Source organism: Tinamus guttatus, unplaced genomic scaffold (genome assembly GCF_059628265.1).
Source record: "Tinamus guttatus ecotype Peru unplaced genomic scaffold, ASM5962826v1 Tinamus_guttatus_pri_ptg000215l, whole genome shotgun sequence".
Taxonomy (NCBI): Eukaryota; Metazoa; Chordata; class Aves; order Tinamiformes; family Tinamidae; genus Tinamus; species Tinamus guttatus.
In genome coordinates, this window is record NW_028288749.1 from 3508323 (window position 1) to 3531249 (window position 22927).

At 45.7% G+C, this 22927-nt stretch overlaps 1 protein-coding gene across 1 annotated transcript; it reads left to right on the forward strand.

The window, feature by feature from the left end:
- Nucleotides 1–4262: 4262 nt before the first annotated feature.
- AXDND1 (axonemal dynein light chain domain containing 1) lies at nucleotides 4263–21597 on the forward strand. The gene is made up of 25 exons (XM_088524892.1): nucleotides 4263–4359; nucleotides 6348–6517; nucleotides 6870–6970; nucleotides 7545–7671; nucleotides 8051–8136; nucleotides 8701–8757; nucleotides 8897–9005; nucleotides 9550–9671; nucleotides 10010–10150; nucleotides 10545–10649; nucleotides 11184–11304; nucleotides 11881–11982; nucleotides 12535–12701; nucleotides 13537–13600; nucleotides 14049–14283; nucleotides 15901–16114; nucleotides 16642–16735; nucleotides 17136–17338; nucleotides 18053–18146; nucleotides 18476–18586; nucleotides 18788–18898; nucleotides 19066–19194; nucleotides 20131–20222; nucleotides 20879–21030; nucleotides 21440–21597. Exons 1-25 carry the CDS (start codon nucleotides 4263–4265, stop codon nucleotides 21544–21546), a joined length of 3111 nt encoding a protein of 1036 aa, XP_088381018.1. The 3' UTR covers nucleotides 21547–21597.
- The last annotated feature ends 1330 nt before the right edge of the window (nucleotides 21598–22927 follow it).

The window sequence follows — 22927 nt, forward strand, 5'->3', positions numbered from 1 at the left end:
TGATTGTGCTGGAGGGTCAGTTCTTGCTTTACAAAAGTTTGCTACATTCAGAAGCAAGGCATGGTGGTAGCAGTTTGTCCTTTTCTGTACTGAAAGTCTTGCTTTTCTTAAGTAAGCCCAATCTCTGCATTTAGATTTCCAGCTGACTTGCGCCAGCTCTGAAGGCCCTGTGACTTGTTTCATTTTTTTCTTTTTTCTCTATTACTGTTGCTCCAAGGTGATCGGTTCTCGTAATACGTTTTACAAGTTAAAGAACTTTTGCTTTAATTAGGCAGGTGCTTTAAGGTATACGAGTTGTCAGGCTTTCTTTGGTGAGAAAGCTCTGCAATGCTGTGACCCTACTGTAAGAATATTAGACTTTATAGGTACTTGGTGCCCTCCCATTTGAAATGCCTACATCAAATCCAGTGCCAGCAGGTTTTGGTGCCTCCTGCCAACATATATTTTAACAGCTTCTCACCACCCCTCAATGGGCCATTAGCAGCTGGAGTTAGAGCTGCTCTTCCTTTCATCTCTCTCTACCTACTCTTGCACCAGGGAGGATTTCAGGTGAAGATTAGTTTCCTAGACACTGTCCCATCCTTCCGTGGTCCCATACATACCCTTATGGGGAGAAATATGTATGAATTTGTCGATATCTGTTTTGCAATAGGAGTTACCTGATCTATTCACTTTGGAGCTTAGAGTCCTTCCACTCCGGACCTTCGAGTTTGGCAGAGCCAGATGATTACTATGACTCGAGTATGTGAATCGCTGGTTTTATTACAAACACAGCTCCCATTATCGGAGGGGGAGGCTAACTTGATTAGAGGTACCTTAGCATTGGTCAAAGGATTTTCTTAATTAATCAAAAGTTCTAGACTGGCATTTTTTCAGTAATGATTCTTCTTTACCTAGACATTGTAAGCCAGTGTCTCTGGTTGCTGAACTTCTCTCAATCCACTTAAGACTGTTTTGCGCTACTATTTTTTTATTAACCTGAGTTCGTAAAAGCTGGGTGATACTTCAACTCTTTTTGTTTTTCAGTTTTCTGTGGAAAAATTCTGCTCATCAGAAAGGACATTCATTATGTCAGTTAATTTTGCCAAATCCAGGCTTTGCCTGTGCAGTTCTCTGCGAAGAAAAAACAACAAAGAAAAACTCCTGCTAGAACTTGTTTCCTTGCTGAAGCAGTTGTGTTAACTTCAGGGGAAGTTTGTGAATATACTCAAACTTGGCAGTATTAGTATATATCCTGAGAAGGCCATGGATTACTTTCTTATTCAATTTAAATAATCCTATTTTTTTTTTTCAGGTTACCTTTGGGATAGGTTCTAGACCAATTAAGGAGTCTCTCTTAGCCCAAGCTTCCTTTATAAAACCAACCCTCAAACTCTTTGTGGCCAAAGAGTTTTGTCACCTGCTTACCACAGAGTGGGTACAAGTCCATTCCTCTTGAGTCATGGTGCTCAATTATGTACAGCTGCAATTGCACTCAAATAGGGTGTGATGGATCGAGTACTTGAGTTTATTTCTTGATGCCTGTGTCAGGTCTTGCTACTATCTCAGTGTTCTCAACAGGAGACCAAATCGTGGCACTTTGTGCCAAGTAGTGGTATTTCCCTCACAGCTGGCTCTGTGCCATATCCCTGAAGAAGGATCTGGGCTTTTTCTTGTGTCAGCGTGAGGAGATGGAAGGGCTTGAGTGCCTGGCAAGCAAAACCCAGCCAGAAGGGATGCTTGGCTGCTGGAACTCGTCTGTTTTTGATGGGGGCAAGTTTTCAACCTTGTAGATCAAGACATCTGGCGACTCTTCTGTTAAGGCATTAACACTTGGGATTATTTTCAACTTTTTTTTTTTTAAATTGCCTTCCAATGTGAGCTTGTTTTAATTTTTCTGGAGGGGAAATAATGTTCTGCATGTTGCTTGTTTAATTAGTCACACTGGGTTTGTTTTGAGAAGCGTTTCCTTGGGCTGTGGGAGCCAGAGCCAGCTGTATAGTGCTCTTCTGGCCAATAACTTGTATGCTGAGACTTGCAGCCTGTCATCTTCAAATTGGTAATAGCAATAGTATATGCAGTTCCCTGCGGTGCTTGCCAGGATGAGCATCACGAAGCTTGCTTCCATGGTAACTCGTCTGTTTGGAAGTGGAATTCCAGCTCTGGAATGGTGGCCAGACAGCTGCAGCGCTTTGCTTGGTAACACTAAGGAAACAGTATTAACGTGGCGGAAGGTGTTCCAGTTTTCATGTGGATAACTTCCTTCTCGGGAAGGCTGAATCTGTGCAGCGTCTTCATGCCTAGTACGTTCTTTCCATTGGGATATTTGGCTTCCAGCTTCCAGAACCGAAACAGTGCTGCGCCGTCCGAGCTGTTCAGTGAGCTGGGCTGGGGAAGGGGGCAGTCCTGGTGTTGTTTGTTTTTGGAATGTGTCTGACACAAAGTGGCCCATCTGCTTAAAGGAAAACTGCGGTGCTTGGGCTCCTGAATGTGGATGGGCCAGTGGGATGGCCAGGCTGGTGTGAACGTGGCCTGGGAGGGAGCCCCCCTGCTCCTGCGGTGCCTCCGAGCCAGCCCAGCCCCTTCCAGGGCCATGGATGGGCCCCGTGGGACCTGGCAGCTGGTGCCCTGCCAGTGTACGCAACCTGTACCATGTTCTGTCCTGCAGAAGAGCTGTCTATATAATCTACTGTATTACAGCAGTTGAAATATATTTTGCTATTGGGGAGAAAAGTTGCTGTGGCCTCTTAATTTTCTTTTTGGAGGCTCCCAAACCTGGGTTGCCCTCCTTGTCTGGGGGGCTGGCAGGGGATGTGGGTGCCAGCCCTGGGCAGCCCCCTGTGTCCCCATAGCCACATGGAAGAGATGTGGGGCTGCAGGGGTGGTGGGGCTGGGGGGTCCCTCTGCCAGAGGAAGGCTCTGGGCCGCTTTAGGGGATGAAGACTGCGAATGGAGGGGCATGACGGCAGCCCGAAGCTACCTGTGCTCCCTGCCATCCCGGCCATGGCCCCAAACTTCCCTCTTCGCATTCCAGGCCTTGCTGTAGGGATTTTCAGAGCAAAACTGCTAGCCCAGAGGGGCTGCAGGTGATGCTGGGATATCCAGAGTGAGGAAAGGGCTCCCGGGAGCTGCTGGTGCAGAGGGCAGTGCAGTTGCCAAGTGTATTTAGGGCTGATGATTTCTGCCTCTCTTGGGCCTGAAGAGGAGTTTGTGTGCCAAGACCTCTATCGGGTGTTTTCCAGCCATGTCGCAGATGCTCTGAAGTCAGCCCTTGCCTGTGTCCTTAAGCTGCTGCAGCTCAGAACAACCCCATTAATCTCCTCATCCTTTCGGCGGGGGAATACAGTGTTCTGCCAAATTGAGCTGTTAGGGAAGGAAAACAAAATGACTTCTCCTGACAGAAGGTCTCTTGGCAAATCCTTGTATTTTCTTCCCAAGAAACCATTTTGCTGGCAAGGTTATGCCATGGTTATAACACTGTGTGCACAAATGTGCACATGAGGCAAAGCAGAGTTAACCTAAAGAGAAACCATGATGCGTGGGGATTCTGCTGATGTGCAGGCCCGTGTTTAATACCAAGAGCCCTTGTAAAGAGCAACATAAAGTAGGGACAAAGGCCTTTTAAATGAGAATTCCTGGGGATTTCAATGGGAATATGACTTTTTTTTCCCCCTTCATTAGCAAGACATTAATAAGAATTACAAAGTGGTAGGAGTGATACCTGGAGGAATCGAAATGCAATTAAATCTCTAGCACAATTATTAGATGTGTAAAAGAAGCAACCATTAACTTTAATTCTTAATGCAGTTTGCAAATGGAAGAACAAGCGTCCTGTGGTGGATGAACAGAGCTCTTCCAGCTGCCTGAGTAAGTGCTTGTACAATAAACTATTGCTTAGCAAAAACTAATAAATTGCAGAAGTGATATTTGGCTTTAGTGCAGTATAATCACAGGCATTTATGGAGCATTCAATGACTGTTAAGTAATCATTTATTTTGGTTATGAAACAAATTTTCATGAGTCCAATTAGGTAAAGGGTAAGGCTGATTTGTAAAGCATCTCCCTTGGTAGAGATGTTTAATTGCCTTACACAAACCAAAACATCAGCTGTTTTGGGCCTGTTTAATATATCTAACATGAGACACAAGATGGGTGGTGTTCCCTACCCAGTAAATAATAAAAAGGCAGGTCACCCTATAAGGTGTGAACACAGGTTTAATTCTGTTTTCAGATCATTTGTGAGCACTTCCTTTGTTCAGTGTACAAATAACGAACCTTCTGCCATGTCCATCACCGGAGCACCAGTTTCTGTATCAAAAGCAGATGGAAGGAAACAAAGAGGTGCCTTATGTGCCATGCCTGGCAGCAAAGACCCCTCAGGTAGGGCTCACTTTGCGGCTGGACATCTCCACCCTAAAGGGCTCCTGTTGTTTTTATGGCCTTGCTTAGTATCCGGGCCACCCCATGGGTGGGTAAAGGTGCTTTTGTCTCCCATGGTTTGAGTACAACTCCTGTTCTGGGCTTCACTGTAGAGCCAAAAATGGGATCTGCTCTTTATGTTGTGGATTTTGTGTTTTAGATGCAGAAAAACCAGAGCTACCGAATGCTGCCTTTGCTTCAGTGTTTACCAAGGGCAGCCCTCTGGAATCCCAGACCCTAGAAACCAGAGAAGGTGCCTGGAGAGTGGAAGACTTGCCCTGGGTAAACGAAGATTGGGTCAGAGGGCACCTAGGGAAACCTGACCTTGACCCACAGATCCGTGGGCCCTGATGGGATGCACCCAGTGGGGCTGCGGGAGCTGGCGGATGTTGTTGCGAGGCCACTCTCCATCTTCAAAAGGTCCTGGAGAATGGGGGAGGTGCCAGAGGGCTGGAAGAAAGCCAATGTTACACCAGTCTTCAAAAATGGCAAGGAGGAGGACCCAGGCAATTACAGGCCAGTCAGTCTCACCTCCATCCCGGGAAAAGTCATGGAGCAGCTCATCCTGGCTGTTGTCTCCAGACATGGATAGGGAGGTGCTCAAGAGTAGTCAGCATGGATTTACCAAGGGGAAATAATGCTTGACTAAACTGATAGCCTTCTATGATGGAATGACTGGCTGGATAGATGAGTGGAGAAGGCTTTTGACACCGTCTCTCACAGCGTCCTCCTGGGCAAGCTCGGGCAGTGTGGGATAGATGAATGGATGCTGAGGTGGATTGAGAACTGGTTGAATGGCAGAGCTCAGAGTGGTGATCAGTGGTGCAGAGTCCAGTTAGAGGCCTGTGGCTAGTGATGTCCCCCAGGGGTCAGTCCTTGGTCCAGTCCTGTTCAATTTATTTATCAATGACCTCGATGAAGGCACAGAGTGCTCTCTCAACAAGTTTGCTGATGATACCAAACAGGGAGGAGTAGCTAATACCCTAGAGGGCTGCGCTGCCATCCAGAGGGACCTGGACAGACTGGACAGCTGGGTGGTGAAAAACCTCATGCAATTCAACAAGGCCAAGTGCAAGGTTCTGCACCTGGGGAGGAATAACCCCAGACACCAGTACAGGCTGGGGACTGACCTTCTGGAGAGCAGCTCTGCGGAGAAAGACCTGGGTGTCATGGTGGATGACAAGTTGACCATGAGGCAGCAGTGTGCTCTTGTGGCCAAGAAGGCCAATGGGATCCTGGGGTGTGTTAAGACGAGGGTCTCCAGCAGGTCGAGGGAGGTGATCCTGCCCCTCTACTCAGCCCTGGTGAGGCCGCATCTGGAGTATTGTGTGCAGTTCTGGGCCCCACAGTACAAGAGGGATGTGGAGCTGCTGGAGAGAGTCCAGCGCAGGGCTACAAGGATGATCTGGAACATCTGCCCTATGAAGAGAGGCTGAGGGAGCTGGGCCTGTTCAGCCTGAAGAAGAGAAGGCTGAGAGGGGACCTGAGCAGTGTCTCAAGGGAGGCAGTGAGGAGGATGGTGCTGGCCTCCTTTCACTGGTGGCCACCAACAGAACTAGGGGAAATGGCCAGAAACTGAAGCATCTAAAGTTCCACATGAACTTAAGGAAAAATTTCTTACCAGTGAGGGTGCCAGAGCACTGGAACAGGCTGCCCAGAGAGGTTGTGGAGTCTCCTTCTCTGGAGATCTTCAAAACCTGCTTGGACGCAGTCCTGTGCCACGTGCTCTAGGTGACCCTGCGTGTGCAGGGGTTTGAACTAGATAATCTCTAGAGGTCCCTTCCAATCTTACAGATTCCGTGATTCTGTGATAGAGCTGCTCTTGCTTTGGGTGTAAATCGAGTAGGTGTTCGCAAGGCTCTTCCCTGTCCTGTGTTTTATGATTGCTTTTATTTTCTCCAGCTGAGTAATCGTGCACCTCACAAGCAGGTTTTAATGCTGTTTTCTAGCATTCCCTGAGCCAAGGGGTTCATCAAGGATGCTTGACCGTATGAGGCCTGTCTCCCCACTGGAGTTCAGTTTTGTCCCAGAAGAGATCTTCCGAGCACTGACTTCTGCTGCTGCTTCTCTTCCCAGCCCGGAGCACCTGCAAGCGGCCAAAAACACAGTGGGCCTCAAGGTGAGTCCGTTACTGCCTTTTTCTACCTAGAAATGTCCCCTTGCTAGGGGAGCATAGTCTTCACATGGACAAAATGAAAGTTTGCTAACTGAGGAGGATAACTTTAGCTCGTCGCATCACTTTCCTCATAGTGTCCCTTGTCGCAGCTCCTAAGCGCTGTCTACTAGTAACAGCAAGAAGGGAAACATGGTCCCTGGCACGCTTGTGTCGACATAGCCTCAAGAGAGACCGTTCTCTCTGTGTTCGTGTCTCTAGGGCCAAGATAGGAACTGTTGTGTTCGGAGAGGCTGCTCTCCCCTTGATCTGCATGTGTCTTGCTGTGAAGTGACGGTCCCGTGTGCTTCCTCCCCAGGGCTGTCTGCAGACCCCCGATGGGCTCTGGCATTACCCGAATCGCCGTGGCAAGTTCAGGCACCTTACGGACCACCCTGTCAGCCTGACAGGAGCTGGAAGGTGAGTGGGGAAGGGATGAGGGCCATGGGAAGACAGAGCTGCAGGGATCACTCCATTCGTTTTCACATCAGATGATCGTGCTGCCCAACACACAGACACACGACCGCAGTCCCAGCAGAGTTCAGGCTGGAAGGGTAGATGTTTCTTGCAGGAATTGTAAATAAAATATTGCTGGCTACGCTTCTCGTGGCGTTGTGCTTCCATAAGAGCCAGCACTTGCAGCGATATCCTCTGTGATCCGGGATTAAGAAAAGAAGCTCTTCTGGTTTTAACAGGCTTAGCAGGGAATAGCTTTACAGTCTTTTGTAAATATAATGCAAGGCTTTAAGTAAAAATGTTTGATATCATGCTGTCTGTAACAGACATCAGATATATATCTGATAGGGCACAGGCAGCAGCCAGGGATAGATGATGTGAGACTAATCTGCCTAAAAATGTGGTCTTGCCAGTCTGCCTTGGCCCCAAGGAGAGCATCCTGGCTGTAGGCCCGGCCCTGGGCCGAGCGGAGCCATCTCGTGCGTGGTTTCGGTGGGCGGCGAGTGAGCAGGGGAACGAGCTCTTCCCTCCGTTTCAGGGATGTCTCCTACCTGTGCGACGTTGTGGCTGGCCAAGAAGACACAAAGCCAGGGGCTCCCGGGAGCTCCCTTCCTGAGAGCAATCGGGAGCAAAGGAGGAGAAGTGGGGCTGCTTCAGGACTTGCTGTGAGTGCTGGTACTTGGGCGTGTTTTTTTTTGCATGTACTGCTGAGAAGAGAAGTCTTTATTACCCTTTCCTGATTCAGCCCTGGGTTGCAGCTGTGTTTGGCTGCAGCTTTTAGGATAAAACTCATTGGTGCTTCTTGAAGCTCACAGCCCCTCAAGACAGTTCATTGTTACCTGTTTCAACCTGTCTTCCCGTTTAGTTTGTTTCTGGTAAGTTCTCAATGAAGAGAGAGGGAAATACAAAAGTTGCCTGAAAAGCTGCTTCGTGATTTCTCCTTTCTTGGTTGCCAAAACAGGATGCTCTTTGGGAAGAACGGGTTGTTCGTGCACGTCATTGATACCGATGCATTTCAGGCGCTGCTTTCTTTTCTATTCCTAGCAAGCAAGCCTACAAGAGTCTCTGGTTCCGGAGGAGTTTCACATTGTGAAGAACAGGGGAGTTTTGCCCTTGAAGTATTTTGATGAGTGAGTGTTTTCTGATCTACAAGTTCCTTTTTCCCGAGCTGTAAGGACCCCACTGTGGTTTGGAAAAGGGGGATAAAACGATGAGAGGCCGAGAACAGCAGCCATAAACCCTTCCTGCAAGAGGGGAGCTTACAGAAAGGGTGGTTGTGCAAATGGCACCCAGGTGACTGGGCTGTAGCCAGCTGTGCAGAGCAACGTGAGCCTGCTTTTCCTTGCCTCAACTGCTTTGGGGTGGGCAAAAGAGATCACAGCTCCCTCTACACTCTTACTAATTCCCAAGGTGTTTTTTTTACTGGTTGGGCCTGAATTCAGGAGTGGAGATTTGCTTTGGATATTGATACTGCTAATAACTTCTAAACCCAATGGTTGGTTTTGGCCAAGAATGGGGGAGAAGAGAGAGGTCTTAAGGAGAGGATGTTACTACACAATTCCCTCTGAAGGGAATCACCCATTTTGGGAATCACCACACTGAACCTTGTGCAGGAGCAGCAGAGAGCAGGGTCTCTCACCTCGCACTGGAGGGGCTGCATTGTGATCCCCTTTTAATGTTTGTCTTTGTTTCAGTAAATACACCACTCTCCTCGAGGACCGTGAAGAGAAACTACGACTATTCCCTTCCCTGTAAGTGATGCCGCCTTGTGTAAAGTTGCTATTGGGGGAAGAAAAAAAAAGGGGGGGGGGCGGGTTAATTCCATTTCCTGGTAAAATATCAAAGCATTGTATAGAGAATAATGATGTATCTCTGTCATCTGGGTTACAGGAAACCTTCCGGGAGGCTAGAGGTTGTCCAGCTGATGGAAGCCATGGACAGCATGTTGGAAAAAGCTGGAGTGGACAACAAGCTAATTGGAATATCAGGACCTTCACAGGTGGATAACTCACTAGTACCCAGAAAAACTAAATCCTGTTTTCCCCAATGTTTATCCTTCCTGGGTTTAAAATGTCTCCCGTATGTTTCTACCCAAGCCGACTGCCTGGAGAGCCTGTAGTAACTATGGGTTTCCACTCCTGAGCTGCTACAGCCCTTGGTCTGCCCGTGACAAACATTTAGCTCCCTAGTGCAGGGGTTGCTCTTCTGCCACAAATGCCAAGAAGGAAAGTGTGCAGCATTGCTGTGTTCAAATTAGCAGGAAAGTCTCTGTGGACTCTGGCAGGAGAGTAGTTGGTGTGTAGCACTTTTACAGATGAACCAGTAAGTGCATTTAGGATGGCTTTTTCCCCTTCCCCTTTCTGCATTTAGTAGTGAGTGTTTGTTTTTTTGGGGTTTTTTTGCTTTTTTTTGTTTTTTTTTGTTTTTCTCCTTTTTTCCCCCCTCAAAGGGAAACCTATCTCAGATGTAAGAGAAGTCTTTGCTGATCATGGTTGTTCAAGGAGTAAGCTTGCCAGGCTGTGACTTCTTGTGTGTTTTGCCAGCTGCACAACATGCTGGAGCTGATGAGGGCAGAGCAGAACATTTACAACATCGTTTTCCACGAGCTGATTCGACAGGTCAGCGTGGACTGCGTCGAGAGAGGACAGCTGCTCTCCAAGCTCAGGTTATACTTAGCCAAGTCCCCTGGTCCCCTCCGGGTTTAGGGCCGTATCCTCTCGGCAGTAGCATGGGTGCCATGGGGTATGACGCTGAAGGGACATTTTTCATGTGCTGAGTAACTGGGGCTTATCGGGGCCAGGGTTCCTGTGCTCTTCTGCCCTGTGCATACTCAGACTTATTGTAGCAACTAAGTTGTGCCAGAGTGTTCAAAATCCCAAGTGTAGCTGGTCAAAAGCTCCAGAGAGCTTTGCACAGTGAAAATAAAAGATTTGCAGGTGGGATGAGAGAGCTGTTCTCTCAGGAAGCTGAGGTAACTTCCCTTTTTACACTCTCTCATTGCAGGCAGAAATATGTGAGTCTGCTGGAGCGAATTCCTCATCAGATGAAGACCTTCTACAGAGAAATGATGGCCCAGCGCTTGCTTGACAGACATATTATAGAGGAGTTGTTCTATTTCAAGGAGTCTATTGCACAGCTGACCAGGTCTGAACCTTGCCTGATGCTAAGTAATCTCAATGCAGTAGATTTAGCATGTTGATTTGTTCAATTTTCTAATACGCCTCCCCTAGGAGTAGGAAATGAGAGTTAGTTTTTGATTTGAACAAGAGCTACAGGATCCATAGCAGAGCCTTCTCACACTTCACACCGTAGCCTCACACTGCACAGGAGCACAGAGTAACAGCAAGGCCTTGTCCGTGCCTTAGCACCCTGTGCAGAAGCTGGAGAGATGTCCATGCATAGGAAGAGGAGTCTTAAAGACACCTTTCACCTTACAGGGAGGTGCTTGTGTTTGAGGAAGGGAACCTTGCATGACAGCAGGTTTAGGTGAAGTTCAGGTTGTGCTAAGCTGCGTTCAGACTGTTCCCTGCTGTTTCAGGGAGCTCTATGAGCTGCGAGAACACGACTGGAGAGTGACCAGAGAAGCAGAACAAGCTCAACAGGAGCTCACTGAAGCTGTGCGGGAGGCTGAGATGAATGCAAAGTAAGTTGTGCTCCAAGTTTAGGTTGCTGAAGTGTGCTGGTATCATTCTCTTGGGATTGTCCAGGAGGAGACACAAGGGCTGACTGCCTTCTGAGGAAGACAGCTAGTCTGACACATGCAGTTATTTTGCCATTTATCCTAAATCCTCAGGAGGATGTTCCAAACACTAGTATTTTTAAGCCATAGAAGCTGCATTTGTTGCTCAGTGTATTCCCATTCCTTCACATTTTCAGTAGGCAGCTTCACAGTCTGGTGGCAGCTGCTGGTCTCAAGTTTTGAGCACCTGTGCACACCTTGACATAGTTGAGCAGCAGAGGATTTGGGTAGTTGGTATCAGAGCTGTGTTGAGTGCTGAGGCACTGCTGACTTGCACAGTTTATGCGTCATGAAGATGACAACTAGTCTAAGCCCAGCAGAGATTTGTATCCCTGCCAGCTGGAAACTCACAGTGGGAATATCAACAGAAAGGAGAAAGTAAACTTTGTTAAGAAGAAAGGGGTGAGCACCTATTTCATTGTCTTTCCCTTCTTGTAGCCTTGTGGAAGAGTATCGGGAGCTGTATGAGTTACAGAGAACCAGGCTGGAAGAGCAGATTCTCCTGCTAAGCCAAGAAAGAGATATTTGGAGCTCAGCTGCCTATGACCTGGCATTGAAGGTAAGTGCAGAATATTGGCCATACACTGCAAGACATATTGTTATAACCAGCAAACTTCTTCCAAGGGAAGATTTCATCCCAAAGCACGCTTTTATTTAATGTTCCTGGGCACTAGCATATCTCATATGCATAGCCCTGAAATCTTTTTGTCAACTCTGTATTTCTTTTGCATCAATTTGCAAACCAATTGATTCACATAGCTTTTTTTGGCACAGGTCTTCAGGTCCATGTGTGAAATGAGTATTTCCATTCAGAAATAGTTTTAGATCTTTCCTGGTTTTCTTATAGTTTGGAATACGCTAGCCAGATTCCTTAGACATCCTCACAAAATATTCTGAGTTAACACTGTCCTTTATTGTTTGTGTGTCCCCTTTTACTTTATCCTCTTCAAGTTGAAAATCTGATACCAGAACTTTGGGGGCTTCCTGGGAGATAAATATATTTGCAAGGAAAGGGGACTCAGCTGCTTGAGTACTCTTTTACTGACAATTAAGCTGCGATGCAGCTATCAGGAGTGGCATTGTCCTGCAGTGCCCTTCCTCTCCCAACAGTGCAAATAATAAATGTTTCTTTCAGGTGATAGATAGAAACCGGCTCATACTGGCTCGCAAGCTCTATGTTAGTGAAAAAATGCTGTTCAAAGTTCTCAAGCATTTCATAGTCCTCTTGGCATCACAGGTAGGAAGCTGTCTGCAATGCTTAACTACGCCAAGCGCTTTCAAGTGGGGGAAGGTTTGTGTAACTACCTAGCTCTCAATGAAGTGTTTGATACTCTGGCTATGATCTGAGCTTACAAATGTTGGTCTGATTTCAAATGAGCATTAAGACTTGAAATAATATTCTTTTCTTCCCTTCTTTCTCTTTCCTTCGTGCCTAATATTCCTTTATTTTCCCTTTCTGTTTTTCCCTGTTCCATATCCATTAAACCAGAACAGGTCAATACTAGTGTAATTTTGGACCCAATGTGTGGGGCTGTGTGGTCTCTGCATAGCAAATGGAAAGCAAAGAGTCAGGCATCTGGTTTTGGCATCCTGTGGAAGGGTCAGGCCTGCTTGAGTCATGCCCAAGGGTTTATGAGGGCTGCATGTGGAATTAGGGAAACTTCCCAGCTCCCAGATCTGACACATGTATGTCTCAAAGCAGCTTGGGCAAAGGAAAAATTCCTTTGACTTGGGTCAAACGGGTCACGACAACGTTTCCTTTTCCCTCTCCCCTGCCTGGGGCCTGCAGGACACAAAAGACGTCGCTGATCTGCAGGAGGAGACGGAGCACTTCAGGCTAATGCTGGGCTGCATCGGAGCAGAAATAGACTCCTGTGAGGAATGCATCAAGGAAAAACTGCACATCATCCGCCAAGGGCTTGCCAGGTGGCTTCAGTACTTCCAGGAAGATATTCTGTGAGTGGCACAGAGGGGCGGGGTGGCAGCAGCCACTTCCCTGCACCTTTTCTCTGCTTTGCAGCAGGTCTCCCTGCTCCAAGGCAATCACTGTCCTGCCTTAGAGCCTCTAAAGGGTGGGGTATGCTATGGTCCATGATTTGCACATCCCCCACTGCTCCACTCTTGGATACATTCTCATAACCAGGTCCCTAACAGATATTGGTACCTCCAAAATGATGCTGCAAGGTCATGGGGCATTAATTGAATGGAGAGGTGGCTGCTGACTTCAGGGAAGAGAGGATTCTACCCTCTCTGAATCGGAGCTTCCTTTCTGCACTCCATTTTTTCCTGAGATTGTTAATAACAGAATTTTTCTGTTTAGTTTGGTTAATTTTAACCTGAATGCACATTTATTAATGCTTCTAATAGAGCACAATGGACAAAACAAGACATTAAGAGTCTTGAGACTTCATACTCATGGTCTTTTTGTTAACATAGTTATATTTTTGCAAAATTTTGTTCGTACATTGCCAAATGTTAAATACAGTAAAATATAAGTGCAAGCATGTTTGACATTTTATTCATGGACTTAATAACAGTTCAATTTTCAGCATGTTCTTTTCTGCTGAAAATAGTATATTTTCTTAATTGACGCCCAGTGCTTTTGTAATGTCAAATGAGGAAAAAAAAATTCCTGCCTGGGTAGAGCTTCATCTCTTTCAAGTTGCAACTTACATCATATACATATACATAAACTCCATATACATAAAATATATTTTGACTTTTGTTTTTTCATCAGCTCCTGAGGGATTCTTTTTTCATCTCTTACTCTTTTCTTCTTTCTCTGCTTTAGTTCCTCTCCAATGAAGGCAGAGCTATTTGATGAAATGCTACAAGATATCAAGAACTTGGAAAATGTAAGATTTTGGGGGTGGGTGATATTATTGAATGATATCTGCTCAGCAGATGAGCACTTGTCAGCCGAGCCGTGTGAGTATCTGTGTCCATCACAAATGTGAGAGAAAACATATCAGCTTATTTTTTTTGTTCTGAAGCTTAAGCTAAGAGTCTGCAGTAGAAAGTTATAATGAACAAATATCATAGCTCAGCTGAAGCATTAAACTTATTCATTTGAGCACCATCTTGATGACGGCTCTGGTGACTGATAAATTATATTAATGTGTAGAAACACTCAAAATTGTTACCCTCACAGAGTAGGTTTTCAGCTTCTGTCATTTGCTTGGACTATGACATCTTTATGCTCAGGGATCCCTGTACTTCTTACCCATTTCCATTGCCTGTCTGTTGCAGCTAAGAGGTGACCCAGCTTTTGGGGGCATGCCAACCTTGCTGCTTCTCTTTCAGCTGTTAAATGAAAGCCTGCAGGAGTATGAAGGCGAGGTGTACCTAACCAAAATGGAAAGTCTGCAGAACATTTCCAGTCTGCAGGAACGCTGGACAGAGCGAGGGCACAAGGTGCTGAATCGGCACCGGGACATCAATGGAGTGTTGCCTCCAGAGCATGCTGCCATGGAAGAAATAAACCACAGGGCACACGCACTCTGCCAGCAATATCAGATACGGATAAGCGGGGATAATGGTAAGAAATGATGGGTTCTGCAGTTCAGGTATGCCAAGTGCACAGTAAAGAAGCAGTTGATGTAATCTGTTTTGACTTTTTCCTTAAAGCCAAAATTTGACCCTCAGATATGTGCTGGGAATGAAGAGAGTTCAAGGGATCTGCTCTGAGGAAATCTGACTCACAATCATGCATGAAAAACATATTTGAAATTTGCAGTGCAGTACAAATGTGGTGTGGGGAAGCTGTGTGTGATGTCCAGAAGAAACTGGTGCAGCCTGTGGTTATGTGGCTAATGTGTGGAAAAGAAAATAAATGTAAAATGAAAAAATAGAGGTTTAGATCTGAAACTCCAAAGTTGCTTTGGAGATTATTAACCAGACAACACTGTTTCAGAGTAGAATTCTTCTTTTATTACCAAGTCGCTAATACAGGTATATCTTCATCTACATGCTGAATTATCATGATAAAGCATGTAAATGAGTGTTGTCATTGCTGATGTAAATTTATCTTGTTCTGTATAAGATAACAAACATTCAATGGGTAATTTACAACTAGCCTTTCCGACCTTTGCCTGTAGAAGGCTGTGACGTACTTCTGATTTCAGAATTGTTTTATTGCTGATGCTTTCTAATCATCTTATTTCCTTTTAGCAAACGAAAGCTAAAGTGAGCGTGTGTTTTCTAGAAGTGATACTCATATTTGCTATTTTTTTCTCATATTGTCACTTTATTCTTTCACTTAACGTTATCCTGTGCTTTTTTTATATTATGCTGGGTGTTATATTTAGACTGAGTGAAAGAGCTGAGAGGGAATTAAGTCTTTCTACTGTATGAGACTGCCAAAGGAAATCAGCAGTCCCAGGAGAACTCATTAGAAAATGAGAGAAAGAGGAAGAAACAGTGACACGACTGGTCAAGCACCAGTGCCCCAAAATTTAGCAGCAACTTGTCCGAAATCTTGGTATTTCGTGGTGGTCAATCACAAGGCCAAGCAGTACAGTACAGGCATCTTATCCTGCAGCACCACAGGCAGTGAAGTCTAGAAAGATGGATTTTAACTTATTTTGACAAGAACTTTGGAGCCTGGAGAGAAAGTATTCACTTGATGCCCCCAGGATAGGGTATTTTGGACTGTGTGGACTCATTGGTGTGTTGTAATTTAACTGCCTCTTGGTAGGAAAGGGAGGCATCGCTCTGTTTAGCTTCCAGCTATGATTAAACGCTTGTGAAAAGTAAAGGCAAAGGGTGGCCTCCTACCCTTCTTTCCAGTAAACAGGTAATTTCTGCCTTTGCCCAGGCACTTTGCAAATCTAAGTGAACTGCATCACCTTGGGCTAAGCGTCTCTTAAGGATTGTGTTGTAACTGCCAAGCTTTTTTTAAAAAGAGATTTTTATTAAGCCATTACATCCCTTTATGCAAGCAAGCAGCCAAGGCAAGAAAGAAAGCCAAGGCTTTGAATCAAGCCCATTTTATTTCAGCTTTAAATTCAGTGCATATTAAATAGTTCATTCTTAGTATAAGTCTAGGCATTTTCCACATAGGCTGTTCCTCCCTCTGGGGTTGTTATTTTGAACTGAACTTGGTTTTGTTGGCTGCAGAAATGTAATTAAAAGTTCCTATTTTCTTCCCCTCCAGGCACAGCTAAATTTTTGGCAGGCCTGGTGAGAAGTGTGGAGGATTGGCTGGACGGGGTGCAGAAGCTGAAGCGAGGCCGTGAGGTGCACGAATCTGAGCTCCAGGCCTTTCGTCACCTGCTTCCCGCGTGGCTGGCCCAGGTGGACATGGTCATGAGCTTCATGGGCTCCATCCAGGTGCATGAAGAGGAGCACGACAAGAAACCACATCTCCTGTAAGGTTTATTGGGTCTCACCTGGCTGGGAACTGTAATCTACACATGTGAAAAAGGCAAAATGCTCTTTTGTGGGGAAGCCAGCAGAGGAAGCGGAGATGCAAGTGGGAAGTGGGATACAAACGATCAGTCGAGCTGTTAAAATGATCAGTGGCTGCCTTTCACTTGGTTTGATTTGACAATGTCCATGGAAACAGTTGCTGGCTACAATACTGCTCCTGGAACATCCCTGTCTTCCTCAGAAAAGCCACCTGCTTGATATGTGAAGAAAAAAGAAAATGTGTGATTCATTCACAGTTAGAATTGTTGGGGGTAGAGTCCAGCTTGTCTTTGGTAATGCTTTATGTGCAGAACACATCTGTATAATGTAAACTCGCAAATGACAAGTTCAACCTCAACTATAGCATTAGCAAAATTGCCTGTTCCATATTCCAGTGCGCAGCATGCATAACCTGTAGCCTTCCTTGAGGTGCACTCAACCCCACTCTGTTTCTGTATTTATTTGTTTTGCTTTGTTCTGTTTTCAGGGTGGTCCCCGGAGAAATGTTTAAGATGATTCAGCAATGGATTCTGTCCATGAATAATGAGATTGAGAAGAACATCACATATCTTAACCGAGAAGTAAGCGCGAGCCTGAAACAGGGATGTGAGCACTGCTGGCAGTATTCACTCTTCCCTTTAATTTTCCTCTGCCCAGAGCACAGCTGGGAGGTTCCCTCTTTTCTGCTTTCACATCTTTGAGATGAGAGTTGTGACTTTTCTTTCAGCCATGGGAACATTTAAAAAAAAAAAAAAAAAAGACCCCTCTAATAAACTTAGTTTTAATAACTTCATTCTAATAAAACTTGATTTATTAGAGTGGGAAGGAAAATAGGAGAAAAATATGGTAAATTGAAATGTTTCTGTCCTTTACGTTAGTTTACAAATTGAATTAGTTTGGACACTGAATTGTGTGAAATGATTGAACACGCGGTAAGACGGGTCGTTTATGACTCATGTAGGTTTGCTTGCCCCTGCACAGGTGACTGAGCTGCACAGGAACCTGACGCTGTGGCTGGCACATTTGCTGAGGTACATGGTCCCAGACCGCCTGTGCCGTGAGTGTCCCCCACGGAAGGATGCCGACAAGGAAAAGGAGCTCCGGTTTCTGAGCGCTTGTAAGCTAGAAGAAGAAGCGGAAGGGCTGGTCGCCAAGATCAGCGGACTCTCTAGTTATATAATCAGGTACTAATGGAGGTTTTTAATTTAATTGAAGTTTTTTTTTTCTGGGGAAAATGTGTGGTTTGTTTGGGGAGAAATTCATGAGGATAAAAGATCCCATAAATTTCCAGGAAAGTGAGAGGGGTTGGATGAAAAAGGGGTTCCAAATTTGGTAAAAATCCTCTCCCAGGCCCTAAATGTTCTGCCTTACTGGAAAAAAAGCCTGAGAACTTGCTGCCACATCAGCCTAGCACCTTAATTCTGTCCTTAGAGATGGGGTTACAGACTCAGGGTTATGACTTCGCTTACAAAGAGGTAGCTGAAGTTGGGCACATCTAAAGGGAATGGCTATGTCTTACTTCTTCCGAGCTCTGCTATAAAACATGCTGGTGTCTCTGATTGCAAGGGCTTTGCTCACACTGTGAAGGATGAGGATGGTCTCCAGAGGTTGTAAGGGCAGTGCAGGCAGCAAGCCTGTACCTCGGAGCAGAGCCTCTGCCTTATTTGGGAGCAGCACTCGCATGTCCTCTGGGTGTTAGAGCAGCACAGGCACAGACAGGCTGTCTGGGAGGTCACCATGTGGCGGGGTGGACATGGGTGGCTCCTCTTGAGATTTCTCTTGTGCCAAGGTGGGCCCGCAGCCTGTGGCTCTTGCTGAGAGCAACAGGAACCTGACTGAGGAGAACAGAGTATTTGAGGGCACGGTTGCAGGGCTGATGGCTTTTTGCACCCCTGCAGCTGCTGCCAGGAAATTGTCAGCACCATCCTTCGGAAAAAGCAGTCAGAGGATTCAGAAGATGATTTGGAGCTGCAGGAGCTGAATAAGATCAAGGTAGGAGGTATTTCCCACCCTCCAGGTCCGGGGTACACCAGGCTGCATTTGTGAAAGGCAGAAAAAAAAATACATAGTGGCTTCATGAAGGAGAAAAACTCCTGCTGCTCCTGTGGATTCCCCTTGTCCTCCAAGTTTCCTAGTAGCCAGTGACAAATGCCAAGTCTGAAAGTTGGGAGAGCTTTTCTCTCTAAGGTGGGGATTCAAGCATACAGGTTGGTCCTTAGAACAGATAAGGACAGAAGGATGAAGTTATTTAACTGAGCAAATGAATGTGATCAGATATATTTGCCTCTCACTAATTCTTCTTTTCTGTTATGTCTTCCCAGATTGAATGCTGTAATTGGATTCAAGCATGTAATCTCATCCTTTCAGAGATCAAAGGCACTCCAGTCTCCTTTATGAGTTTAGAAGAAATGCAAAAACTCTTCGGGTCAGAGGTATAGAATATACTGCATTTGCAATTCTAGGTTGAACTGGTTTGAATGAAGGCTAGTTTCAAATTTTTTTCAGCTATAGTTCAGTTTTTGGGAGGGGGGAGCATGTGGAAGAGCAGATGAGAGACTGGTTAGCTGGTTATTAGCCTTTACCTAGATGGGCAGAGGGTATGTTACTAACCAGACCCTTACGGTACCTTACAGGTGTTGCAACTGAAGGTTAAGGAAATTGTCATTTCTCCACCTCAGGAAGGGCTTGAATCTGAGGACATCAGCACTGATGAGAAACCCATAATGGAGGAAGAAATATTAGAAGTAAGGAGAAAATTGATACTCTGCAGGTGACTGCAGTAACTGCAGTACGCTTCTTTCTGGCAGGGCTCCTTTTAGTTGTTGCTCAGTGTGTGCTGCATGAAGCAGGCTCTTACAGCTGCCCCGAGCTAGTGTTATTTCTATTTCTTGTTCATTTTCTCTCTCAGCAGCAGTCAGGGCTTAGCCCTGATTTCCTTACTGAAGGCGATGAAACAACTGAGGACATGATCAGATGCGTAGGACATGACTCGAACATCCACCTGAAGTCCCTGAAGTCAGACATCGTTTCAGTCACGGGGGTAGGCACCTCCATGACATCAGTGGTTTTAGCCTGTGCCAGAGACCTGCAGCTGGAGTCGCAGTTGGTCAGCTGCCCAGGCAGAGCCTTTCAGCAAACCCTGCCCAATGCTTGTGTCAGACCGTGCTAAGGCAGTGCAGGGTGCTGGTATTCTCTTTGATTTTTCTTTTATAACTATAAAATATTCATTGGCACAGTTAGCACTGCCTCAGCAGGTCTGCCTGACCCACACATTACTAGTGCAGAGTGACAGATGTAAGAATATGTCCTTAGAAAAGCAAATCCCTAGGAATCACAATTAACCCTCCGACGCTTAGAATAGGAGCCTTTTAACAGTTACATTTCCACAGAAATCCTGGTTACTTGCTTCAGATCAAGCGCAGTAAGTTCTTGTACCTTGTGGGCCCTTTGAGGAGTTGTCTCTTTCTGTTCTCTGAACCTTTGTTTCTCAACTCCTGATCAGGCTGCAGCCAGCTCTGACCTGTAAAACCCAAAGAATGCACTGTCAATGCAGGACTATTGGCCAGTGAGACACTCATGTCTGAAGCAGAAAAACATATAACTATTTTTAATGCCAAGGTATGAGCTGATCTAATCAAAATGAAGTGCTTGAACTGGCCCCATTTTTTACATGCTGTGCTGACATTTGTCTGTGTCGTGACTGTGCAACAGCACCAAAGCAGGCACACGTTGTAGATGAAATGCACCATCATTTCTATACGTAGAGTGATAAAGCAGGCTGCGCAGGGAAGTGGTGGAATCACTGTCCCTGGCAGAGATCAAGAAACATGTAGATGAGGCACCTGGTGGCATGGTTTAATGGACACGGTGGTGGTGGGTTTATGGTTGGACTCGATCTTGAAGGTCTTTTCCAACCATAATGTTTCTAGGGTTGATTTCATGTTCACTTACAGAAGGTTTTGCCTTTCCCAACCAGGGGGAGATGACTGCCAGCAAGTCGACGACCTGCTTTGCTCAGAAAGAGTTTGAAACCCTGGCGATGGTGGAACTTCTGCAAGCACGACTTCTGTGAGTACTGCTCCTGCACTGGAGGTGGAACAGGGCAGGCTCCCATCCCGATCTTGCTCTGATCTTGCTCCGGAGTTGGGGCTGTCCCTTAGTAGCATGTAGATGGATTGCTCTGGGCAGCAGCAGAGGTATTCAGGATGGTTTTAACTGGTGTCTTAACTGGTCAGGTCTTGTTAGTGCTTGTAGGATGCTCTGGTTGCAGCTGAGTACTTCCCAGCAGCGGGGCAGGCAGGTGTGTGATGGTGAGCCTACGCATGGGGAACACCGTGAAGGGGCACCCAAGTGGCTCCTTGCAGAATCTTACCAGGGCTTGTCCTGAGCCTACTCGAATGACTAAATGTGAGTCTGCATTTTCCAGGTTATCCCTTCCCATGAGCCTGGCTAGTAGACTGAACCATACTCCATATTTATCTTTGTACAAGGAAGATTAATTCCTCGTCCTTTGCTAGCAAACACTGAATTTTAAAAACCAATTGAATCTGCAGGAATTGCATAGCTGTGCTATGAAGTCTATTTGCTATAAACCTTTTAATAATGCCATTTTCTGAAATCTTAAATGTGCTTTATACAGTCAGTCAGTTGTACTTTCATTTGGGTGTCCTGCCAGCAGCTGCTTAGATTCAAGTTTCAGCATTATCTTGGCTTCTGCATTTCAGAGAAACAGAAATCCGCGCTCAGAAAGCAGAGGAGAAATCAGAAGGCCTTGAGGAGAAGCTGGAAGAAGCTCTGGAGAGAATCCAGGAGTTGGAGAAAAAGCAGGGGGATAAGCCCAAATCTGTCCCAGAAGTCACACCTAAACAAGAAGAAGGTCAGGAGAATCAATGGTTTGAACCTTCTCATAGACACAGAGAGAGAAGCAAACTGAGTCACTTAATTCATCTATTTAGTGCAGGACCATCTCCTCCTAGGTACCTTCTAGGGTACCTAGGATGCATCTTGCTGCCAGATGCCAAACCCAGGGAGGTATTTACCATTCCCCTGGGGAAAATTTTAGACTGGGACATGCATAAAGAGGCAGCAAGAGCCAGTGGAGCTCTGAGAAAGCTCTCCCTGTTTGCCCTGCAGAGCTTGGGCTCAGTGCAGTCCTGGTTCACTCGTGTGCCATCTGCGACATAAAGCAAGGCAGGCATGCCAGGTTGTTAATAACGTGGTACCTTGGGCATACTTTGATTCTGTAGTATTTTAATATAGTTTCTTTTTTTTTTTTTTCTTTTCAGAAAAGGTTTCTCGAGAAAAAGTGCCAGAAACCGTGACCCACTCACCTTCGCCACACAAAGCTGCTACCTCTGGCCGCCCCAAGAAACCCCGCAAAACCAAACATTAAAGAGTAGCAATGCCCAAGGAAAGTTTCTTAGTGCCCATTTATAGAAGCATCTCACCCCTAACCCATTGCCTTTATCTCCTCCTCTACTGCAGCATCTCTGTGCCTGCACATAAGTAGACTCAGCACCAAGTAGACTCAACACCGCCTAGAATTGATTGCAGTGTAAATGCACAAACTAAATGACTTTGCAGCTTGTCTTCCTGAAGTACTATTGCTACCTGGTCTTGGTGCTACTCGCATCTCTCCTGCCTGTGCTGACCACCCGTGACCTTGTCCTGTGCCTGACTCCTGTCTGTGTCACCCTTCCTCTCCTGTTGCTCCATCTCAATCTGCTCAATCTCCCCTTGTTTAATCTGCCCTTTGCACCTCTTCCCTCTTATACTGTTTTTTTTTTCCTTAGTGCCAGTGTGGCCTGATTGTAAGTCACTTAAGTTGCACCCTCTTGACCAAAATCAGAATCCTGGCTAGTTTTCTGATCATTCTAATCCTTTAATTTTCTTTCACTTTTAATTTTTTTTTTAAAAAAGAAGAAAACAAAAAAAAGTTACTGTTTTCTCATGCGTATTGGAGAGGAGGTACCTCCTTCACTCTCTGGTCTTTCAGATAGTCCATATCTGCTGGTTGGTTAGGAAGCAGAAATTGCACAGATTCCTCTGCATGTGCTTCATCATCTCCTGAAGGCGTGAAGCAGCCTGAAGCCATGCATGATCTGGAGGGCTGCCACAGGAGAGCAGCCAGGATTGTAGGCTGGTCACAGGATGGCCAGATGGGTTATGATGTGCTGGAAGTGCCACAGCAGCTGCCTGAACTTGGCGTGGTTCTTGGTGTGACCCAGTCCCAGCCTGGAAGAGCAGGCAGTGACACTGGCACAAATCGCATCTGCTTCAGGCAGCTCCTGCCAACTCCCTGTGAGTAAATTCTATTTTGGAAACATCGTATGCCAAGAATCCTGGAGTACATTCTTAAACCAATTTTTCTGATGCAACATTTTGAAAGCAATATCTCCTGAAGGTAAAATGACAAGTTTCTATCAGTAGCATATACTTAAAAAAAAAAAAAAAAAAAAAAAAAAAAAAGATTGTGCTGGAACAAGGTGTGTTATTTTTTTGAGTTGAGGATGCTCTTAGCTATCATTTTATATATATAAACCTGAATATTGCAGAAAAGTTCTACAGACCAAATTATGCCTGACTTCAGATATGACTGTAAATGGGGTGTGCGTAGTATGATGTGTCTCAGTTGTGTCTCTTGTTCAGACTAAGAGTTGTTATAGCCAGAATCAGCCTTAAAGCTGTAACTACATGCTCAGTTTCAGAACTGTTACTTTCCCAGAGCCATTTTTCCATGACCGATCACTACTCAAATCTATTATGGACTCAGG

Coding starts and splice junctions, on each gene's coding strand:
- AXDND1 (XM_088524892.1), top strand. CDS start 4,263: ATGTCCATCACCGGAGCACCAGTTTCTGTATCAAAAGCAGATGGAAGG. Junction 16,736..17,135: donor TCACATATCTTAACCGAGAA/GTAAGCGCGAGC, acceptor GCCCCTGCACAG/GTGACTGAGCTGCACAGGAA. Junction 20,223..20,878: donor CTTCTGCAAGCACGACTTCT/GTGAGTACTGCT, acceptor TCTGCATTTCAG/AGAAACAGAAATCCGCGCTC.